The sequence below is a fragment of the Sinocyclocheilus anshuiensis genome, unplaced genomic scaffold (genome assembly GCF_001515605.1).
Source record: "Sinocyclocheilus anshuiensis isolate Anshui unplaced genomic scaffold, SAMN03320099.WGS_v1.1 scaffold207, whole genome shotgun sequence".
Taxonomy (NCBI): domain Eukaryota; kingdom Metazoa; phylum Chordata; class Actinopteri; order Cypriniformes; family Cyprinidae; genus Sinocyclocheilus; species Sinocyclocheilus anshuiensis.
This window is the reverse complement of record NW_015551045.1, coordinates 483,427-501,965: the sequence shown is the minus strand read 5'-3', so window position 1 is coordinate 501,965 and position 18,539 is coordinate 483,427. Positions and strand designations below refer to the sequence as shown.

Here is an 18,539-nt window from a genome sequence, read left to right as displayed (position 1 = left end):
TTACACCTACTGAATACACTGACTAGCTTGTAGTATCTTTGGAATAAAGAGCTTTTAGAATGTTAAAAACCTATAGGAAAAAAAACAACATAAATAAATAAATAAATAAATAAATATATAAATATATAAACCGATACTCAAAAAGTGTACTTAAGTACAATACTCAAGTAAATGTACTTAGTTACTGTCAGCCTCTGTCTACTACACACTAAAAGTGTGTACTTCTTCACCAAAAGACATACTTTAAGGGTGTAGTGTAAGTAGGCACACTGGGACGCAGCAAAGGGCTAACAGACTGACAAGACACACCTATAAACAATCAGGGAAACAATCAAGAAAAACTACAAAACGACTACAAACGGAACAGGAAACAGGAACAAAACGGGGCAGAATGTAACCTAAAAGTCCAAATAACAAAAACGCAAGGTATCTAAAACTGGGTATGTAACAGTCCTTTTAGGAGCTTGGCACTCAAAATCAATTTTGTTCTGAGAAGCTCAAACATAAAAATAACAGAAAATTTAAAACTGGGCTGGAAAGACACAGAAGTTCAATGAAATGCAAAATCAATGAGAAATCAAATTAATAATAATAAAATGAAAATTAAGAACATTCATCAACCAACAGCAAACCGTGTTGAAGGAAGAACAGTTAACTGCATGATGAGCTCTTCATGATGCTTTTCATTCATTATCTGCTCCAGCTCAAAACATTATTCATAATAAAGTAAAGCCTCTATCTTATAAAGAAATTCATATGTGTATATATATATATATATATATATATATATATATATGCATTATTTATATTTACAAAAGTCATTTCAGACATTTAAGCAGAAGTCTTAAAACCAAAACATTTTAAGATCACAGAAAACATAAAATCACCCTTGTGTGACCAGATTTTTGACTGGTAGTGCAAATAATATTTAATATTTATTGCTGTTACACTTTTTTAAATTGTATTTTGGTTTATTTAAGTGGATCATGTAAATTCAGTCACTGATCTCATTAGTAATCATCACAGATAATCGGTGGTGTGGAGTTTTCATTCCTCCAATACCCCAAACTAACAAATGGATAGAGTTTCTCATTAAAAGACTGATTAGTGTAAGAATAGATATGATACATGGACTCCACATCATAAAAGTAGACTAGGCCCTTTTCATAATCCACAAACACACCGACCCTCTGAGGATTCACACTCAGAGAAAGAGAGACATGGTAAGACTCATAAGCCCAATACCCCCCATCTCTCAGAGTCACAGTCCAGTATCCATTCATAGGACTCAGACGGATCCAGCCCTTCCTGCTAACAGATTCTCTGGTCACTCCTAAATACCACTCAGTCTGTCCCTTCACCTGCACCTCAAAGTAAAAACACCCTGAGGAGAATCCATTCTTCCCAAGAACACCGAGATATTGATCAAATCTGTCTTTTTGTTCATCCACTCCTTTCTGTTTTCTGTTTCCATTTCTCACTTGTTTCCCATCATCAGACACGATGAGACGTGGATGAGCCATATCAGCATCCAGAATCACATTCACTGTGGAAAATATTGAAAAATCTGCTTTACAGATGAGTATATAATGAAATAAAGACAATTACTTATTTTTATAGGAATCATGAGAACTTTAAAACAAGACAAACAAAAGTAAAAATACACCACTTATCATTTAATACATTATAAACAATAATGCTCATCATTTTGACATCTATTATTGAAAGACTGAAATGTTCTGATTGCTCTGATTTTTCCTGCTTCACTTCATGTGCTTTTAGTTTGTTGTCTGTGAGTCATTGTGTTGTTCATTTTTGAATCCTCGTGTTGATTTTTTTGTCTTGCTATTATTTAGTAATCTAAAATAAATAATTATTATAAATACTGTATATTAAAATAAATAATTATGCCATGAAACATGCTTTTAATTAAAATAAACAATTATGCCTTTTACTCACCCTTGTGTGTTCTTGAATGTGTGAGAGCTAAAAACAGAAAGTATGAAGTTATGAAGGCTTCATCTTTAGATCAATAATGAAATCAGTCGTTTTAATCACCACTTGAAGACCAACAAAATCCAAGAAGACTTTATAGAGTTTATATATCTAATAATAAAATACAATGAATTGAATACACATATGAATGCACAGCATGTTGATTCATTGTTTTGCAGAATAATTCAAAGGTAATGAATTTATATTTTAATTAAGCCATATAAAACAAATTCACCTGTAGATATGATTGTCTTCAGACTTTGTAAAAGTTGATCACGTTCTAAAGAAAATGTAGAAAAAGATGAGAAAAGAACATTAAAATTCTGTCATTTTTATTACTCTGACAAACAAGTAATGCTCATGTAGTTGTGTTTATAGGGTGTGTTAACATCACAGGAGTGTGCATCAGGGGCCTGTATGTACCATGAAGCCGGTTTAGCTGACAGGTACATTTCAGTTTATTTTGCACCAACTCTGGGTTTTGGGCACCATGAAAGTGGTTTGGCTTTTAGCTGTGATCATCACCATAGTAACTTGCTCTGGGACAGGTTATGTTCTGATTTAGAGATCTCAAACTGAAATTTGACCAATCAACTTTGAGCAAAGTGACACATCTCTGATGCAATAAAGTCACTCCCCAGTTTCTCTTGCTCCAAATTAAAGGACACTACATAGTAAAACATTTTTAAAGAAAAAAATTGTCTGGCTTTTATTGATGATTGATTATTATAAATATCTTATATGATTTATATAATTATTATACCCTTAATCCATAACCACTTTAGCCATTTTAGTTTAATAATTATGAAGCTTTTATTTTGAATATATACATATAAATATAATTAAATATATACAGGCAAGATGCGGTAACACTTTATAATAACTTTCATTAATAAATCATTAACAATCATTATATAATGCTTAACAGATCATTAGTTAATATATATTCACATAGCTAGAAATATGAGATAATGTGCTTGTTAATGTTTACTAATGTACTTATTAAAAGTTACCTAATGATTAACATATCATTATTTAATGTAAATTAAAATGCTTACAAATGTCATTAAACTTTCAATTCATATGATCATGCACTTTTTAAAAATCTACAAATAATTTTAACAAATTATATAATGATTACAAGCTTATTTGTTAATGTACTTTTGAATACTAACAAATGTCATTAAACTTCAGTTCATATTACCTAATGCTCTTTTTTACATTTACAAATGTTGTGAAAAAATGAGCTTAATCAGTCATTTTTAACTCTTTACTATTCACTGAACTATTCATGTTATCATATTATTCATTAACTCATAATCACAGCCTGTAAAGTTCATATATTTGGTCTACGTTTGTTGTGTAGACTTCTTCAATTTACAAATCATTTATTAATTATTTGTTCATGTTTTTGCAGTAGCCAATCTAAAGTGGAAACTATTCATCATTTGTAAATATTTATAAAGGTTTACTAATCTTTCAGTACCTGTAAGAGCCATATGTTATTTGTTTTTATATAGATGTGGAATAAATAAATAATTGTGGAATAAAAAAATAAACGTATAACATTTTTCCAGTTAATTTTGTTATTAAACTTTACCTAAAGAACGTTTCTGGACTACGGAATGTTATTCGAGTTCAAATCATGCTCACACATGAAGCAGCAGCAAGAAAGATGAAAATTTAAACGGATTGCTATCACACCTTTATGGGCATTGGACTTTTAGCTGCTGTAACAAGGTTTGTGTAAAGGGTGGTTAGTTAAGTTTATTTAAATGCTTCTTAAAGACGTAACACACGTTGTAATTTGGGTGAAAACATGTTTTTATTGCCTCAACACTTATATTAGTATACTATATCATTAAACAGGGTATTCCTTGAATCATACATCAGCAGGAGAAAACAAATCTTTTTTTTCAAGAAAATACTTGTTCATTTATCAAAACAATGTAATATAAACAGATTGAATCATGTTCCCTTATAGTAACCAAACTGACCCCTCTACACTTTTGACCCCTTAAACAACCCATACCACCAAACCCTAACCTTAACCATATCACACCTCAATAGCAGCAAAAGTGTTGTACATTAACAAAAGCTTTCAATCATTGTATAACATCTGTTAAAATCATCTGTAGATTTTCAAAACGTGCATGATCATATGAATTAAAGGTTTAATGACATTTGTAAACATTGTAATTTACATTAATTATCTGTTGATCATTAGGTAATGTTTAGTAAACATTAACAAGCTCATTATTTCATGTTTCTAGCTATGTGAATATATATTAACTAATGACCCGTTAAGCATTATATAATGTTTGTTAATGAAAGTTATTATAAAGTGTTACCCAAGATGGCGCCTGTGTTTGGCTGGGCCGCTGTCACTGTCTGTCTGGGGTTGTGTTCTTCCTGTCCTGTGTGTCGTTCTGTTTTTTCTGCTTCTTAATGATGGACTTGCTGTTCAGGTGTATCTGATCGCCAAACTCTTCTATAAGATCATCAATGGTAGATCATAATGTTCCTCCACCCTGGGCTGATATTCTAATCATTATTGTCCACATCAGTCCACTCAGCTGCTGATTCTGGCGGTGGTTTTCTACACCGAAGTTCCCAAAGACATCGGAGGAAGTGAGGGAGAATGGCCGGGATTCAGGTGAAGCTGAGGCTGTCCTGGAAGCGAGGAGTCGTCGGAAAACGGCGTCGATTCCTTCAGAGGAGTCTAATGCATAGACTGTATGGTCTAATGATTCTCCCTCGTCTACAGCAGCTGGATTCTCCTGTCTCCGTCCCGTCTTCCCAAATACGTTTGTGGAGTTTTTGCGCTCGGCGGATTGAGTCCCTGTCAACTCCGCACGATTCCCCGCAAAATATCTGGTTAAGACGTTACTCTTCCCTTCAGGAAGGCACAGGTAAATGCTCGTTCAATAACTAATAAAACATTTGCATTGAACGATTTTTTTAAATCCAAGGAGCTGGACTTTTTGTTTTTGACTGAAATCTGGCAGAGAAATATGGAAAATGCTCCCCTTAAGGAAATTTGCCCAAATAATTATTTATACCTTTATTAGTCTATCGAGAATTTCAGGCCGTGGTGGAGGACTCGCTGTAGTGTTTAGAAACTGTTTTTTTTTCTGCTGGGTGGTTAATACTGGGTTTTTCTCTTCCTTTGAATTGCAAATGATTCAAGTTGGTGGTACAGATCCCTTTTATTGTATTTTCATTTATCGTTCACCTGGTCCTAATAGCTCCCTTCTTAGATGATTTTAGTGATTTCTTTATCGTCTATTCTTAATCTCTCTAGAATTGTGATTGTTGGTGATTTCAACATTCATATTGATGATGTTTCTGATAAATTTGCAACTGACTATGAATATCACAGTCATTTAATCTCACCCAACATGTTACTGGTCCTACTCATATAAAAGGACATACTTTAGACCTTGTTTTTAGTCTTGGTTTAAATATTGGTTCTGATCTATCTGAGGATCTTTTTATTTCAGATCATAATTGTTATTTTATTTGACTTATGTTTTTATTTAGACTCATCACCATGTAGTCAGATAATTTAGTCTTGCATCCTAAGTAACCTTTCTGAAGAAAACTTTTGTGCTGCTTTTGAAAATTCCTCCATTATTATGTCAAACGGTAGTGTTGATGTTCAAGTACAACTTTTTAATGAGTACAGCCTTTCAATCTTGGATGAAGTTGCTCCAATGAAATCCAGAGCAGCTCCTCTGTTTAACTCCACCCCTTGGATGAATGATAAATAAACCTGTCGTAAAATTGAGCGTTTGTGCAAATCTACTCGACTACTAGTCCACAGCATTTAAAAGAACTTCTAGTGGAGTTTAATAACATGATTAAGGATGCCAGAATTAACTACTTTTCTAATCTAATATCTAGTAGCAAGTAACATAATCCCAAAAATGAGTTTCACCATACAGTAACATTGTTTCTCCTCCATCACCTGCGGTCCAAATCTCTTCAGTTGACGAGTGCAACAGTTTACTCTCCTTCTTTGTGGATAAGATTATAATATACGAGATAATATTATTCCTTCTCTTCAAATACCTTGTACTTCCATTTGAGTAACTTTGGAGATATTTTCTCTGATAACACTAGAAGATCTCACTAAACTCATTAGCTCTATGAAAGTCTTTTCTAGTCCCCTGGATGTGGTACCTGGATGTTTAAAAACGTTATTGACACCATTGGTCCCTGTGTGCTCGTCATAATTAATAATTCACTAACATCTGGTCATGTTCCAATTTATCTTAAACAAGCTGTTGTTCAACATATTCTCAAGAAAACAAATCTTGATCCATCTTTGCCCCAAAATTATAGACCTATTTATAAGCTACCTATAAGGTCCTGGAAATAGTTGTTAATGAACTTACAGCTGTTTTAGATGGGTATAATGTGTTTGATAAATTCCAGTCTGGTTTTCGTCGTCTGCACTCTACTGAAACTGATCTGACCGAGTTGACAGAGAAAGTTGGTGATCAACTCAAAACTAATCCTGTAACCCTGAGTTCCAGTAGCCCCTCACTGCAGTACACAAGATCCATCCAGGGGGTGGAGATGGTAGGTTTAGGGGTGGAGATGGGTAGGTTTAGGGATAAGGGGGTGGAGACGGGCAGGTTTAGGGATATGGAAGGTGGGAGGAGTTGGATCTGGATCCAACCTCGCCCCCTGGATCTTGTGTTCTGCAGTGAGGACCATCTCCTGAGTTCGGCCACCGTCATGGTACAAGCCCCTGGTACGTGTCAGGGTTTGGTTCTGTTTTGTGTTTCTGTGCATGTTTCTTTAGTTTTAATTTTCTCACCTGTGTTAATCACTGTGTTTGTTGCTTTTGTTACTGATTTAGTTACACCTGTCCTATGTTTAGGTAATTATGCCCTTGTGTATTTATAGCCTTGGTTTTGGTTCGTTATTGATGTTATCGTCTCATTTTTAAGTTGGTTGCTCAGTTTGCTGTGTTTTTTGCCAGTGTGCTCTGTTTCTTTTGTGTTTTTTCACTAAACAATACTGCTTGCACTTAGATCCAGCTCTATATATTGTTTTTGCAACCAGCCATGACAGTAGCTGAATAAATATACATTATATAAACAACTGGTGACCATTTACCAGACCCAAGATATACACAAAATAAATGAATACACACAGTTAAAACTGTATTTTATGGCTGACCTTAAATGAATAATGAATTAATAAAGTAATAAAGATAAATTCACCATGTTGTAGTCTCCTCTTCTCATCCTGTAGTTGATTGTGTTCTGAAGAAGATTCAGAATAAAGAAGAGAAAACAGCATTCAGACATCAAATACAAATATAATTTGTGAACAATAATTATTACACGACCTAAGATATACACAAAAGTATATGAATACACAATGTCTGTTAATTAAATATTTTGTGGATGAAAACAGACTTGACATTAATACTGAATTAACTTATTGGTCACACTTTAGTTTGGGGACCAGTTCTCACTATTAACTAACTAACTAACTAACTAACTATTAACTGCAACTTTTGCCTCAAACTAATTTGCTGCTTATTAATAGTAAGGTACACAAAAAAAACGCTGGGTTGAGACCGCTGGGTAAGGATGTTGGGTTGAAAATTGGTCTTGATCTATAACCCAGCGGCCCTGGGTTGGGAACATGGACGTGAAAGAGAGCACGCATGTCACGTTAACATCGGACGACACCAGTGCGAGAAGCCGCCATTTTCTCAGCGTCTTCAGATGGAAGCGAGTGCGAGTGAAAGACAAAGATTATGATAAGTAAAGATTAAAAATGTCATCATTCATTGTTTGAAAAGTCACCATTTATTGTTTGAGTCCGGTAGTATTTTGAGATTTCATGGAAGGCGGTAATATTCTGAAAAGAGTTTATATTGAAAAATACACGGACGTGGATTTCGCTTCAGAAATACTCTTAACGGCCTCTTTTACTGAGTGGAAGAGGTGCTTTTAATATAACGTCAGTGAGTGTCTTATGTCATATTTACATAAGATTTTACAATATTTAATTTTTTGAGGTGTTAAGAGAGGGTTATTAACATATTTACATGTTAATTTGTTATATTTTTTTCGCGGTTAAATTTAATGTAGTTTCCTAAAGGAAATGGCGTTGTGGTGTGAGTGAAAGACGGTTTATGGTAAGTAAAGATTAAAAATGTAAAGTCATCATTCATTGTTTGAGTCCGGTAGTATTTTGAGATTTCATGGAAGGCGGAAATAGGTCTGAAAAGAGCTTATATTGAAAAATACGCGGATGCGGTTTTCGCCTCAGAAATAAGTTCGTCTTAACAGCCTCTTTTACTGAACGGAAGAGGTACTTTTAATGTCTTATGGTGTCTTATGTCATATTTACATACAATTTTACAATATTAAAATTTTTTGAGGTGTTAATAGAGGGCTATTGACATATTTACATGTTAATTCGTTATCTTCTTTTTCGCGGTTAAACTGAATGTAGTTTCCTAAAGGAAACGGCGTTATGTAATTAAGACTAGCCTAATTATTTTGAGGCTGATGAAGTGATAATTGTTAAAAGTAATGTTTTGCATGTTATATTTCAGACTTGTTGAGCTTGTGTCTTCATTGTGCTGGGAGTTAGCGACACAGAACCCTGCTTGTGTGAGAAGGTGATTTTCTCAGCTTTTTCAGAAGAGAGGGAAAGACGGTTAACGCAAGTAAACTTCATAATTCCATCATGTTATAATTTTTTATTTATTTTTTTACTAAGAGTAAAAGAATGTTTGTTGTTTTTGTTGATTTGGAGAGTCATCATTCTTGGTCTTCCTTTCTTAAAGGAATAGTTCACACAAAAAAATCATTTACTTGCCCTAATGTCATTCCAAACCTATAAGACTTTTGTCTATCTTTAGAACACAAATGAAGATATTTTTTAATTTTCTCTCATCATTTTTTGTTAATACATTGAAAGTCTAGATAATCAGTATTTTCAAGCTTCAAAAATACAGAGTTATTGTACAAGCAATCCATGCCAATATTTATATATGAATCTTAAATGATATCATAGCGAATATGTCTGTTCAGAAGAAAATACTGGTCTCCCAGACTTGCAATGGAGGACAAAAATTAAGAGAATATTAAATATATTTATTTGTGTTCCAAAAATTAGCAGAGTTTGTATGGGTTTGGAACAAGATGGGGGAGAATAAATTATGACCATTTTCATTTTTTGGTGAACTAACCCTTTAAAGAGCAGCCCTCCACGTACATGAAAAAGGTATGTGAATATCTTCTGTAAAATCAATTCCTTTACTATTTTTTCAAAGCATTTCATAATTAATGACGTTAGTGCAACTGGTCTAAAATCATTTAAATTCTTGGTAACTTTACTTTTTGGCACAGGGACTATGTTAGATTTTTTCCATATTTTGGAGAATTTTTGTACTTTAAGAGACTCTAAAAAAATATAATGTAAAACTCCACATAATTCATCTGCACAGATCCTTAACTCCTTACCTCCTATGTTATCAGGCCCTGGACTCTTCTTTACATCTACATTTTGAAAAAGACGTTTAACCTTAAGACCTTCAGTATTTCCATAATTACTAGATAGTGTTCTCTGTTTTAATTCATTTATTTCCGCACTAAAATCATGATTGTCAAACCTTAAATAACACTCATTTAATTTATCCACAAAATTTATATCGGAGTTAAAAGCATCCAGTCTGATTATTTTGGTATCCTTCTTCTCAATACCTGCCAAGGTTTTGACCCCCTGCCATGCTGATCTTACATTTTTTCCATTCAGCTGCTCTTCTACCTTATCATTAAATTTTAACCTATCCTTCTGTATTTCTGCTCTCACCATTTTATTAATCTCTCTAACTTTTTGTAATTCTCCCATCTGAAAAGCTATTTTCTTTTTGTGCAGAAGATCTTTTGTTCTTTTTGAAATCCAAGGCTTATTATTGGGGAATACTCCAAACGACTTATAAGGAACAATACAATCAGTGCAGAAAGAAATATACGCACACACCATCTCAGTAAGTTCGTCAATATTGCTTGAGGCTTCCTCAAAAACAGTCCAGTCTGTGCAATCAAAGCACCCCTGTAAAGTCAATGAACTGTCCTCCGTCCAAACTTGGACTCTTTTTTCTTTTACTCGCTGTCTACGTAGCACTGATTTATACACAGGTAACAAATAAACTATGTTATGATCAGAAAAACAGCAATAGATTTCATCGCCCCCGTAATGGAGCCATAACAGAGGTCAATTGTCTTATTCAGTCTTGTATTACAAGTAACATATTGATAAAAATTACTCAATGACTTGTTGAGCTTACAGTTATTAAAATCCCCAAGTATAAAATTCCAGCACAGCTTTAGAGGTCTGTGGCAACGTTGGGATGAAGCCATGCAAGACATCAATATTTTCTGCCAGGTATTGCACTGCTTTTATCCAGGCTCTCAATCTTGTCTGATAGCAAACACTGGCATGAGAGGAGACAGGCCCTGCTGCATAATGAAGGCCCTCAATTCAAGACAACGTTGGGGTGACTGGCAGAAAACACACTTTACCAAACCACACATCCGGTTCAGTTCTTCAAATGTGTCTGTAAACACCTCTCAAACCAACTGCAGCAGATGTGCCAGATGTGCCAGTCACATGGTTAAGGAAGGGATAAGGCCCTCTTCTTGGGGCTCTGCACTCTCTCCCTCTATCGTTCTCTCTCTCAGATAACATTTTACATTCATTCTGGGTACATTTAACTGTTTATGTTTTTCCATCCTTCATCTATTTTGTAACCAGTTCAAGTGTAACCATAATGAAATACTGTTATTAAACCATTCCAATTATAAATGATGCTTGCTGCTAACTAGTCTCAATTCAACATTAACATTAAAGTGCTACCTATTGCAATACAATAAAGTCACATAATATCAATGCTCTCCCACATATTTGGCTATTCTAACTGCGCTTATTTCCGTCATTGGTATAAGTGGCAGTGGGGGGTAATAGACAAGAAAATAGACAATTCTATACCATTGTGTTGTTAACGTTTCTTTAGTCATTCGGCAATCCTACAGCCTGAACCAGTAGAGAAACCACCCTTACAATACTCATTTTTATTATTCTCAAATGTTTTAATTAATTTTAAATAATTTATAAAATCATTTTAATATTGTAATACTTTGCTTTTATTGTTGTGATTATTTGTATGATTATTTTAATCCTTTTTTTATGTAAAGCACTTTGAATTAACATTGTGTATGAAATGTACTGTATAAATAAACTTGCCTTGCTTTGCCTTGAATATTATCCCTATACTGCCTTATTTACATAAAATATATAAAATAACAAGAAAACAAGTATTTTACCTCTGTTTTTATGAGCAAACACAGCTATCAGTATTCCAGCAATCACACTGAGCACAACGATCACGATGACTGATGTCCTCCAAGAATGAAACATATTACCTGCAAAACAAAACAGTAATTAAGCATTAAGCATTCTGACGAGATGATTCAAAAAATATATCATGTTCATTTCTGAATGGTACATAGACAGTAAAATGTTTTAGCTTTACATAATGTAATTGACTAAGCTGATAATCATTAAATATTTTTACGTCATCAAAAATACCACAAGGAGATGACAAAATTACAGTAACAAAAGTGTCAGTACTTACTTGAGCTGATAATCAGTGTCTCCAGCATGTGATGTCTCAGTTTGACCCTGCAGTGAATCTTGTCACTGTGATGTAAAGTGATAGTATGTTTCACACTGAATCCCTCTGTGTGCCTCTGTAGTTTCTGAACTCAAACTGACTCCTGCACTGTCCAGCCACTCAAGATCAGGTTCAGGGTTCCAACCTTCAGATTCACACTGTAGATGAAGCCCTCCTGAATGATCAAACCCATCTACAGTGATCACTGGAGGACGTCCTGCAGCTACAGACCAACAAGAAGAACATTCTGTTGTTGTTCTGGCTTTTTTAAGTTAGTTAGATGTTAAGCATGTTAACAGTTAAGCATGTTAAGGCTGGAATACATTACACGACATTTGCCCCGATTTTCCCCGAATTTACAGTCTGGGGAAGTTGACGCTAGTTGAAGAAAGTCAGAGCCAGTCTGCAGATTTGAGTTGACAGATTTCCTAAAAAATCATGTAGTGTATGATGGACACAGACTCCGATTTTTTAGCTTCAGACTTTGATTCCATCCAGTCGGAGATCAAACATGTTTGATATTTTCAGCCGATTTTAGAACACGTTGTTTTCATTGGTCACGCGTCTCCTAGCAACAAGGCGCATGTTTCTGCATGAGTTTGCTATCGGAACAACTTGAAAGTCTGGTAGTGTGTGATCCTCCGTCGTTTAGTGTGTGATAGCCAGCTTTCCTTTGTGACTATTTACAAAGTCGGTAAGTGTATGGTTTTAAAAGCTGTTCAGATTTTAGAAGTCACGTAGTGTATTCCAGCCTTTAGTTTTCAATGGTTTACTCACCTTCAACACTGACATTAACAGTGGCATCATCAGACCGGGATTTGGACTGAATGAAACCTTTATAAAGTCCTTCATCAGAGACTTGGACAGATGAGAGTTTCAGTGATGCGTTTCCTCTCTGTAGTTCTTGATGATTGAGTTTCGTTCTCCCTCTGTAGGACTGAATCTGCTCTGTGTTTCTGTCTTCATGATTCTCATAGAGATGCACTAGTTGTGAGTCTTTCAGACCAGGTCTAAACCACTCCACTCTCATGTCCACAACACTGATGTTGGGTTTAACTGAACAGGGCAGAATCACATCTTCACCAGCTACAGCAAACACAGGATCTGCAGGACCCACGACTTCATATTTCTCTGTTACAAGAGAAAGAAAGCAGGTCTAATTATATGTGAATCTCCTGTCAGCTGAACGGTCAACCTTCAAGGGCTACAGCGTTCCCATGTAAAGCAGTAACTGTCCTTCTCCACACAGCTCTGCGTCTGATCATCTCTGCTTGAAAACACTGCTTGTTTGCATTTTTCCTCTGTTTTATTAAACATTAATAAATGGCTCTTTGTAAACTTTATTCTAATTGGTCAATATTTCTGAATAATGACAAATTACTGACCATTTATCCAGGAAACGTACAGTTTCTGTTCTGTGGTTTCTACATGTAAGCCGATAAAATAATTTCACCTGAGATCAAAATTTCACATCCATTTACTTGGTAAGAAGCCATGTAATAAATGGCATAATGTACATTGACCTGGTCATTATCACATAAACTATAAGCTAAACTATAATTATAAATATAGTTCAGCTGGACAATGAATAGACATGAACACACACTTCAGCTCTTTACATGCGTGTGAATAATTACCTGATAATGAATCTGCAATTCCACTAATAATCAGCAAAGTCAAACAAATGAACTTCATCATCTCTAAAGGACACAAATGAAAATTAAACATTATAATAATTAGTGGTCGACCGATATATCGCCAAGCCCGATATATCGGCCGATATTTGGCATTTTACAAATATCGGCATCGGCCGATAAGTTTTTCTGTTTGGCCGATGCGGTCGAGAACGGCAGCGTCTGAACACACAGTGCTCACATTCTCCCTCTTGTTCACTGTCGCTGTTAACAGTTCTGTCTAATACGGATAGAAGTCTGTCTAATAATCAGATAGAACGGTTAAACAAAGGAATTAATATGTATACAAAGTATTATATTATTAGTAATAGAAAAGCAAACATTATAATACTTTCTCGTTTGCCGTCAGCATTCAGCAAATACGTATTTATATCATTTAAACAAATCTTTGAATGAATAATGAACATTTAATTCCACAAACTTAGTCAAATCCAGCCGTGAGGTCGTGTGAAGTGTGCATGTGTATCCTGAATGATCGCGTGTTCTCTGCGTGACGGTCGGTCTGTGTGAATTGAATGTGGTTAGGAGAGTTCTGCTTGACTGGAGACGCGCAATCGACTAACTTTAAACTCGTGATTTCAAATTATGCTGCGCTTTATGCATTTGCCCACTGTCATATTCATGTCATTTTCATTGCGTGCTGTATGTAAAATGAGTGTTACCTTGGCTTTATTTGAAAATATATGATTCCCAATGCACACAAACTTCCCAGAATAGCCTACTGAGTGCCCTGTTGGTTACAGTGTTTACTTCCTTTTTAATTATATTTTTATGAAACATTTATTTGTGAAAAATACTTTGTCATCTAAAGTCTAAGTATGTTTATTTTACACATTTATTTTTTTATCCATTTTCAAATTATTTCAAATTTCTTGAATATTAATTAAAAATAAATACAATTATATCGGCTTTATATCGGCCACCCTGCTTTCCAAGATATCGGCATCGGCTCTCAAAAAACACATATTGGTCGACCACTAATAATAAACAGGCAACTCGTGTGTTAACATGCATGTGTCGGCTCTGAATACTTTCACATTTACATTTGACATTTTATATATACACATCTACAATCTGGTTAAATTAGTCCAGAGAAAGCAAGACAGAAATGCACAATGTAGCATTATTTCAATCTATCCTTTTTTAAAAACGCATTTATATGGGTTAGTATCACTTATAGACCTACCTAACCGGTTAAACTCACCTGAAGTCACACAGACACTTGTTCAGGTAAATGTGTTTTCGGTTGGTTCTTGACTTACCTTCAGCTGAGCACTGCTGTGTTCACAGGAGTTTCTGAATAAATTATTTATATGATTATTTGATATTAACAAAATGTTGATACGAGAGTTAGCCTATTTAAGATCGAAAGGAGAACATCCTGCCTCACTTTCACTTTCACAATCTACCTCTTGACAAAGACACCGCCCTAATCATCATCCAGCTGCTGAAATCAGTCTCTTTTTGTATGAGGAGTGTCTTCAGGCTTTAACTGTAGGGATTATTACCGGCTTTTGCGGAGCGCTGTGATTTTTACAATCAGTTTGAAGGAAGCCAATAGATTTTAAACTGCTCTTTACTACAAAACTCCAAGATCACTAGTCAGTGTTTCATTCAGAGAAGATAAAGTCATTTACTTCAAGTTACATCTGTTCGTCTAGTATGCAGAGCATTCACATTTTCGTATTTAATAAAAAATATTATTACAACAAAATGGCACAAATTCAAAGTCACTTTTCAACAATGAAGTGACATGGAAGGGTTAACAACAGAACCATATCAAATCAAGACAGATAAAGAAAAAAAAATTGAAATGGGTCAAAATTATTTCTACAATAAACGATATTACAAGATCAAACCGTTTTATTGCATTTTGACTTCATGGGGGCTTCTGATATTTAAAAAAAAAAAAAAAAATTCTAAATATAATAAACAGAGGAGGGGGTTAAGGAATCTACGTTTTTGTATAAATATTTTGCCAATATTATAATGTAATTAAACAAATAAAATAAAATAAAACAAAACACAAAAACTTTCTTTTTTTCTCCAAAAGTCGCTCGAGAAATTGCATTAAAACATTTTACACCGGCACCTACCGAACTGCACGCAGACGTCATCAGTGAGCGTCCGCAGGGTCCTTTCAGTCACTGTACGCCTGTCACGCCGTAGTTTCCAGTCTTCTATAGGTCAAACTACAGCAGAAGCAGAAATGATCCGATCATTAAGTTCACTCAAATATTCTCTGAATGTCTGTCAGCGGGCTCATGTCAGGCTGTTGTCATCCAGCAGAGGGGTCGGGAAAACAATAGTCCCCGCCACATTCACTGGAGGTACATGTGTAACTTGTTTAATAGACTATGGATGAGCGAATCAGAACACGGCAGTATGATGAAATATCATAACAGGGGAAGAATGATTTCAATCAACTAAACGCAGGCTTTTCAGTTAAAAATGTGTATTTGTCTCATTGACAAAAATAAACAGGATTTGTACAGAATAAGTCTAGCTCAGTCGGACATGTTCAATATATGTGATCAGTCTCAGTAAATAATCTCCATATTTACCTGTGTATGCAGATGTGAAGACTAGCGAGCATATACAGTAATAATGATCAAATCCAAATCCATTTGTTTGGTCAATAAACATCAGTGCTGTTTAATTCTGCCTCTCTTTTCTTCATCAGTTGATACTAATGTCAGACAGCAGCTGCATCACAGCAGACCTGTCAGACTGTGGAGCTCCAGCTGTGCTGCTGTCAGTGTGGCTCATCGCTCCTACAGCACACAACAGGCTGAGAGCGCAGAGGAGGAGACGCTCCACAGCATCATCAGAGACACCGAGAACATTCAAGGTACACTAAAGTTAGGGGTGCATTATATTGATCTAAAGTGACATTTATAATGTCAAAGATTTACATTTCAAAAACTGTGGTTCCTTTCTATTCATCAAAGAATCCTAAAAAACAGCACACATTTTTTCAACATTGATAGCATCAAATCAGCATATCGGAATGATTTCTGAAGGATCATGTGACACTGAAGACTGGAGTAATGATGCTGAAAATTCAGCTTTGCATCACAGGAATAAATTACATTTTAAAATAGATTCAAATAGAAAATAGTAATTTTAAATTGCAATAATATTACAGCTTTTTTATATATATATATAAAAAAAATGCAGCCTTGGTGAACATAAGACACTTCTTGAAAAAATATTTTAAAAAATCTTATGATCCCAAACATTTGAATGGTGTGACACTGAAGACTGGAGTAATGATGCTGAAAATTCAGCTTTGCATCACAGGAATAAATTACATTTTAAAATAGATTCAAATAGAAAATAGTAATTTTAAATTGCAATAATATTACAGTTTTTATATATATATATATATAAAAAAAATGCAGCCTTGGTGAACATAAGACACTTCTTGAAAAAATATTTAAAAAAATCTTATGATCCCAAACATTTGAATGGTAAAGTTTCAGAAACTTAAATTACAGTATATACTATAGTGTATTGAAATTGCAAGTATGTTTAAACTGTTGTGGTTTCTGTGTTCAAATAAGGATCCTACTCCAAACATGAGTTCCAAGCAGAGACGAAGAAACTGCTGGATATTGTGGCCAGATCACTGTATTCTGAGAAAGAGGTGATAAATTAACATAAACAGATGTAATGCTGTCATGTTTGATCAGTTCTCTTGATGCATTCAAGACTGTATGATCCTACAGGACTCAATCGAGTGATTAACAAATGCATTTTTCAGGCTGATTATTTGATTGCATCCAAGTTGTCATCAATAATGTTGTATTATGTATCTTGAATATATTGCCCACCCTGTAGATTTATTTGATCAAAAACTAATCAAATAAGTACATATTTAATCAGCTTGATATGGCTAAATATTGTCAATTGTCTTATTGGAGAAGTTTTACACTAATAAATATTGCATTTTAAGGATTGGATCCTGATTTATAACTAGAAAACCACCCCAGAAATATCTACATAAATTATAAGAATATAACAATGCATGAATTGAAGAAAAGTCATATATATATTGATCAGTCTGTAACTCAGTCTAGCGGTCAGTGGTTTTCTGGCACACACCTGCTCTGTTAGGTGTTCATCCGAGAGCTCATCTCAAACAGCAGCGATGCGTTGGAGAAACTGCGGCACAAGATGATCACAGCAGGAGGAGATACAGCACCAATGGAGATCCACCTGCAGACAGATGCTGCCAAAGGCACCTTCACCATCCAGGTACCTTCAACCCATACAGCTCGTCCATCACGGCTCTGTGAGGGGCTCAAGAACAGAATCATGCATTAGAATCAGATTAAATAGCTGTTAATGCTACTTTTTTCATGCTACTCCTGTTCCATTACCCATAACTTTATTTAAATTCTCAAGACCAATAGTGTTGTAAGGGAAAAAGATGAAGAATAGCATTTCTTTCGCCAATTTGTGTAATTCCAAAATTGGGAGTTGCCTGCACGGATCCAAAATGTCAATGTAATGATCTTTGAGCCACTTCTTTATCACTCTTGCTTTGTGACATGGTGCTCCATCATGCTGGAAAATGCACGGATCATCACCAAATTGCTCATGGATCGTTGGAAGAAGTCACTCTAGCAGGAAGTTTTGATACCATTCTTTATCCATGGCAGTGTCTTTGGGCAGAATTATGAGAGAGCCCAATCCCTTGGTTGAAAAGCAACCCCACACATGGATGGTCTCAGGATGCTTCACTGTTGGCACGTCACAGGACTCATGGTAGCGTTCACCTTTTCTTCTCCAAACAATCAATTTTCCAATGTCCCAAACAGTCGGAAGGGAGCTTCAGAGAAAATAACTTTGCACCAGTCTTCTGCTGTCCAATCCTTGTACTTCCTGCAGAATTTCAGTCTGTCCTTGACGTTTTTCTTGAAGAGAAGAGGCTTCTTTGCTTCCCTTCTTGACACTAGGCCGTTGTCCAAAAGTCTTCACCTCACTGTGTGTGCAGATGCTCTCACACCAACTTGCTGCCATTCCTGAGCAAGCTCTGCACTGGTGGTTAATACGATTCCGTAGCTGACTCCTCAGGAGGAGACGGTCCTGGCGCTTGCTGGACACTCTGGGACATCCTGAAGACTTCT

At 35.2% G+C, this 18,539-nt stretch overlaps 1 protein-coding gene and 1 pseudogene across 1 annotated transcript in view; one reads left to right on the top strand and one right to left on the bottom strand.

Moving 5' to 3' along the window:
* Positions 1–915: 915 nt before the first annotated feature.
* Positions 916–14,816, bottom strand: LOC107661651 (butyrophilin subfamily 1 member A1-like; annotated as a pseudogene).
* A 715-nt stretch (positions 14,817–15,531) lies between these two features.
* The window catches only part of trap1 (TNF receptor-associated protein 1), a 15,212-nt gene continuing 12,204 nt past the window's right edge, over positions 15,532–18,539 (top strand). Inside the window, 4 exon segments of the mRNA XM_016451323.1 lie at positions 15,532–15,734; positions 16,088–16,255; positions 16,971–17,053; positions 17,524–17,664. Of these exon segments, the coding sequence (XP_016306809.1) occupies positions 15,614–15,734; positions 16,088–16,255; positions 16,971–17,053; positions 17,524–17,664 (513 nt within the window). The 5' untranslated portion in view covers positions 15,532–15,613.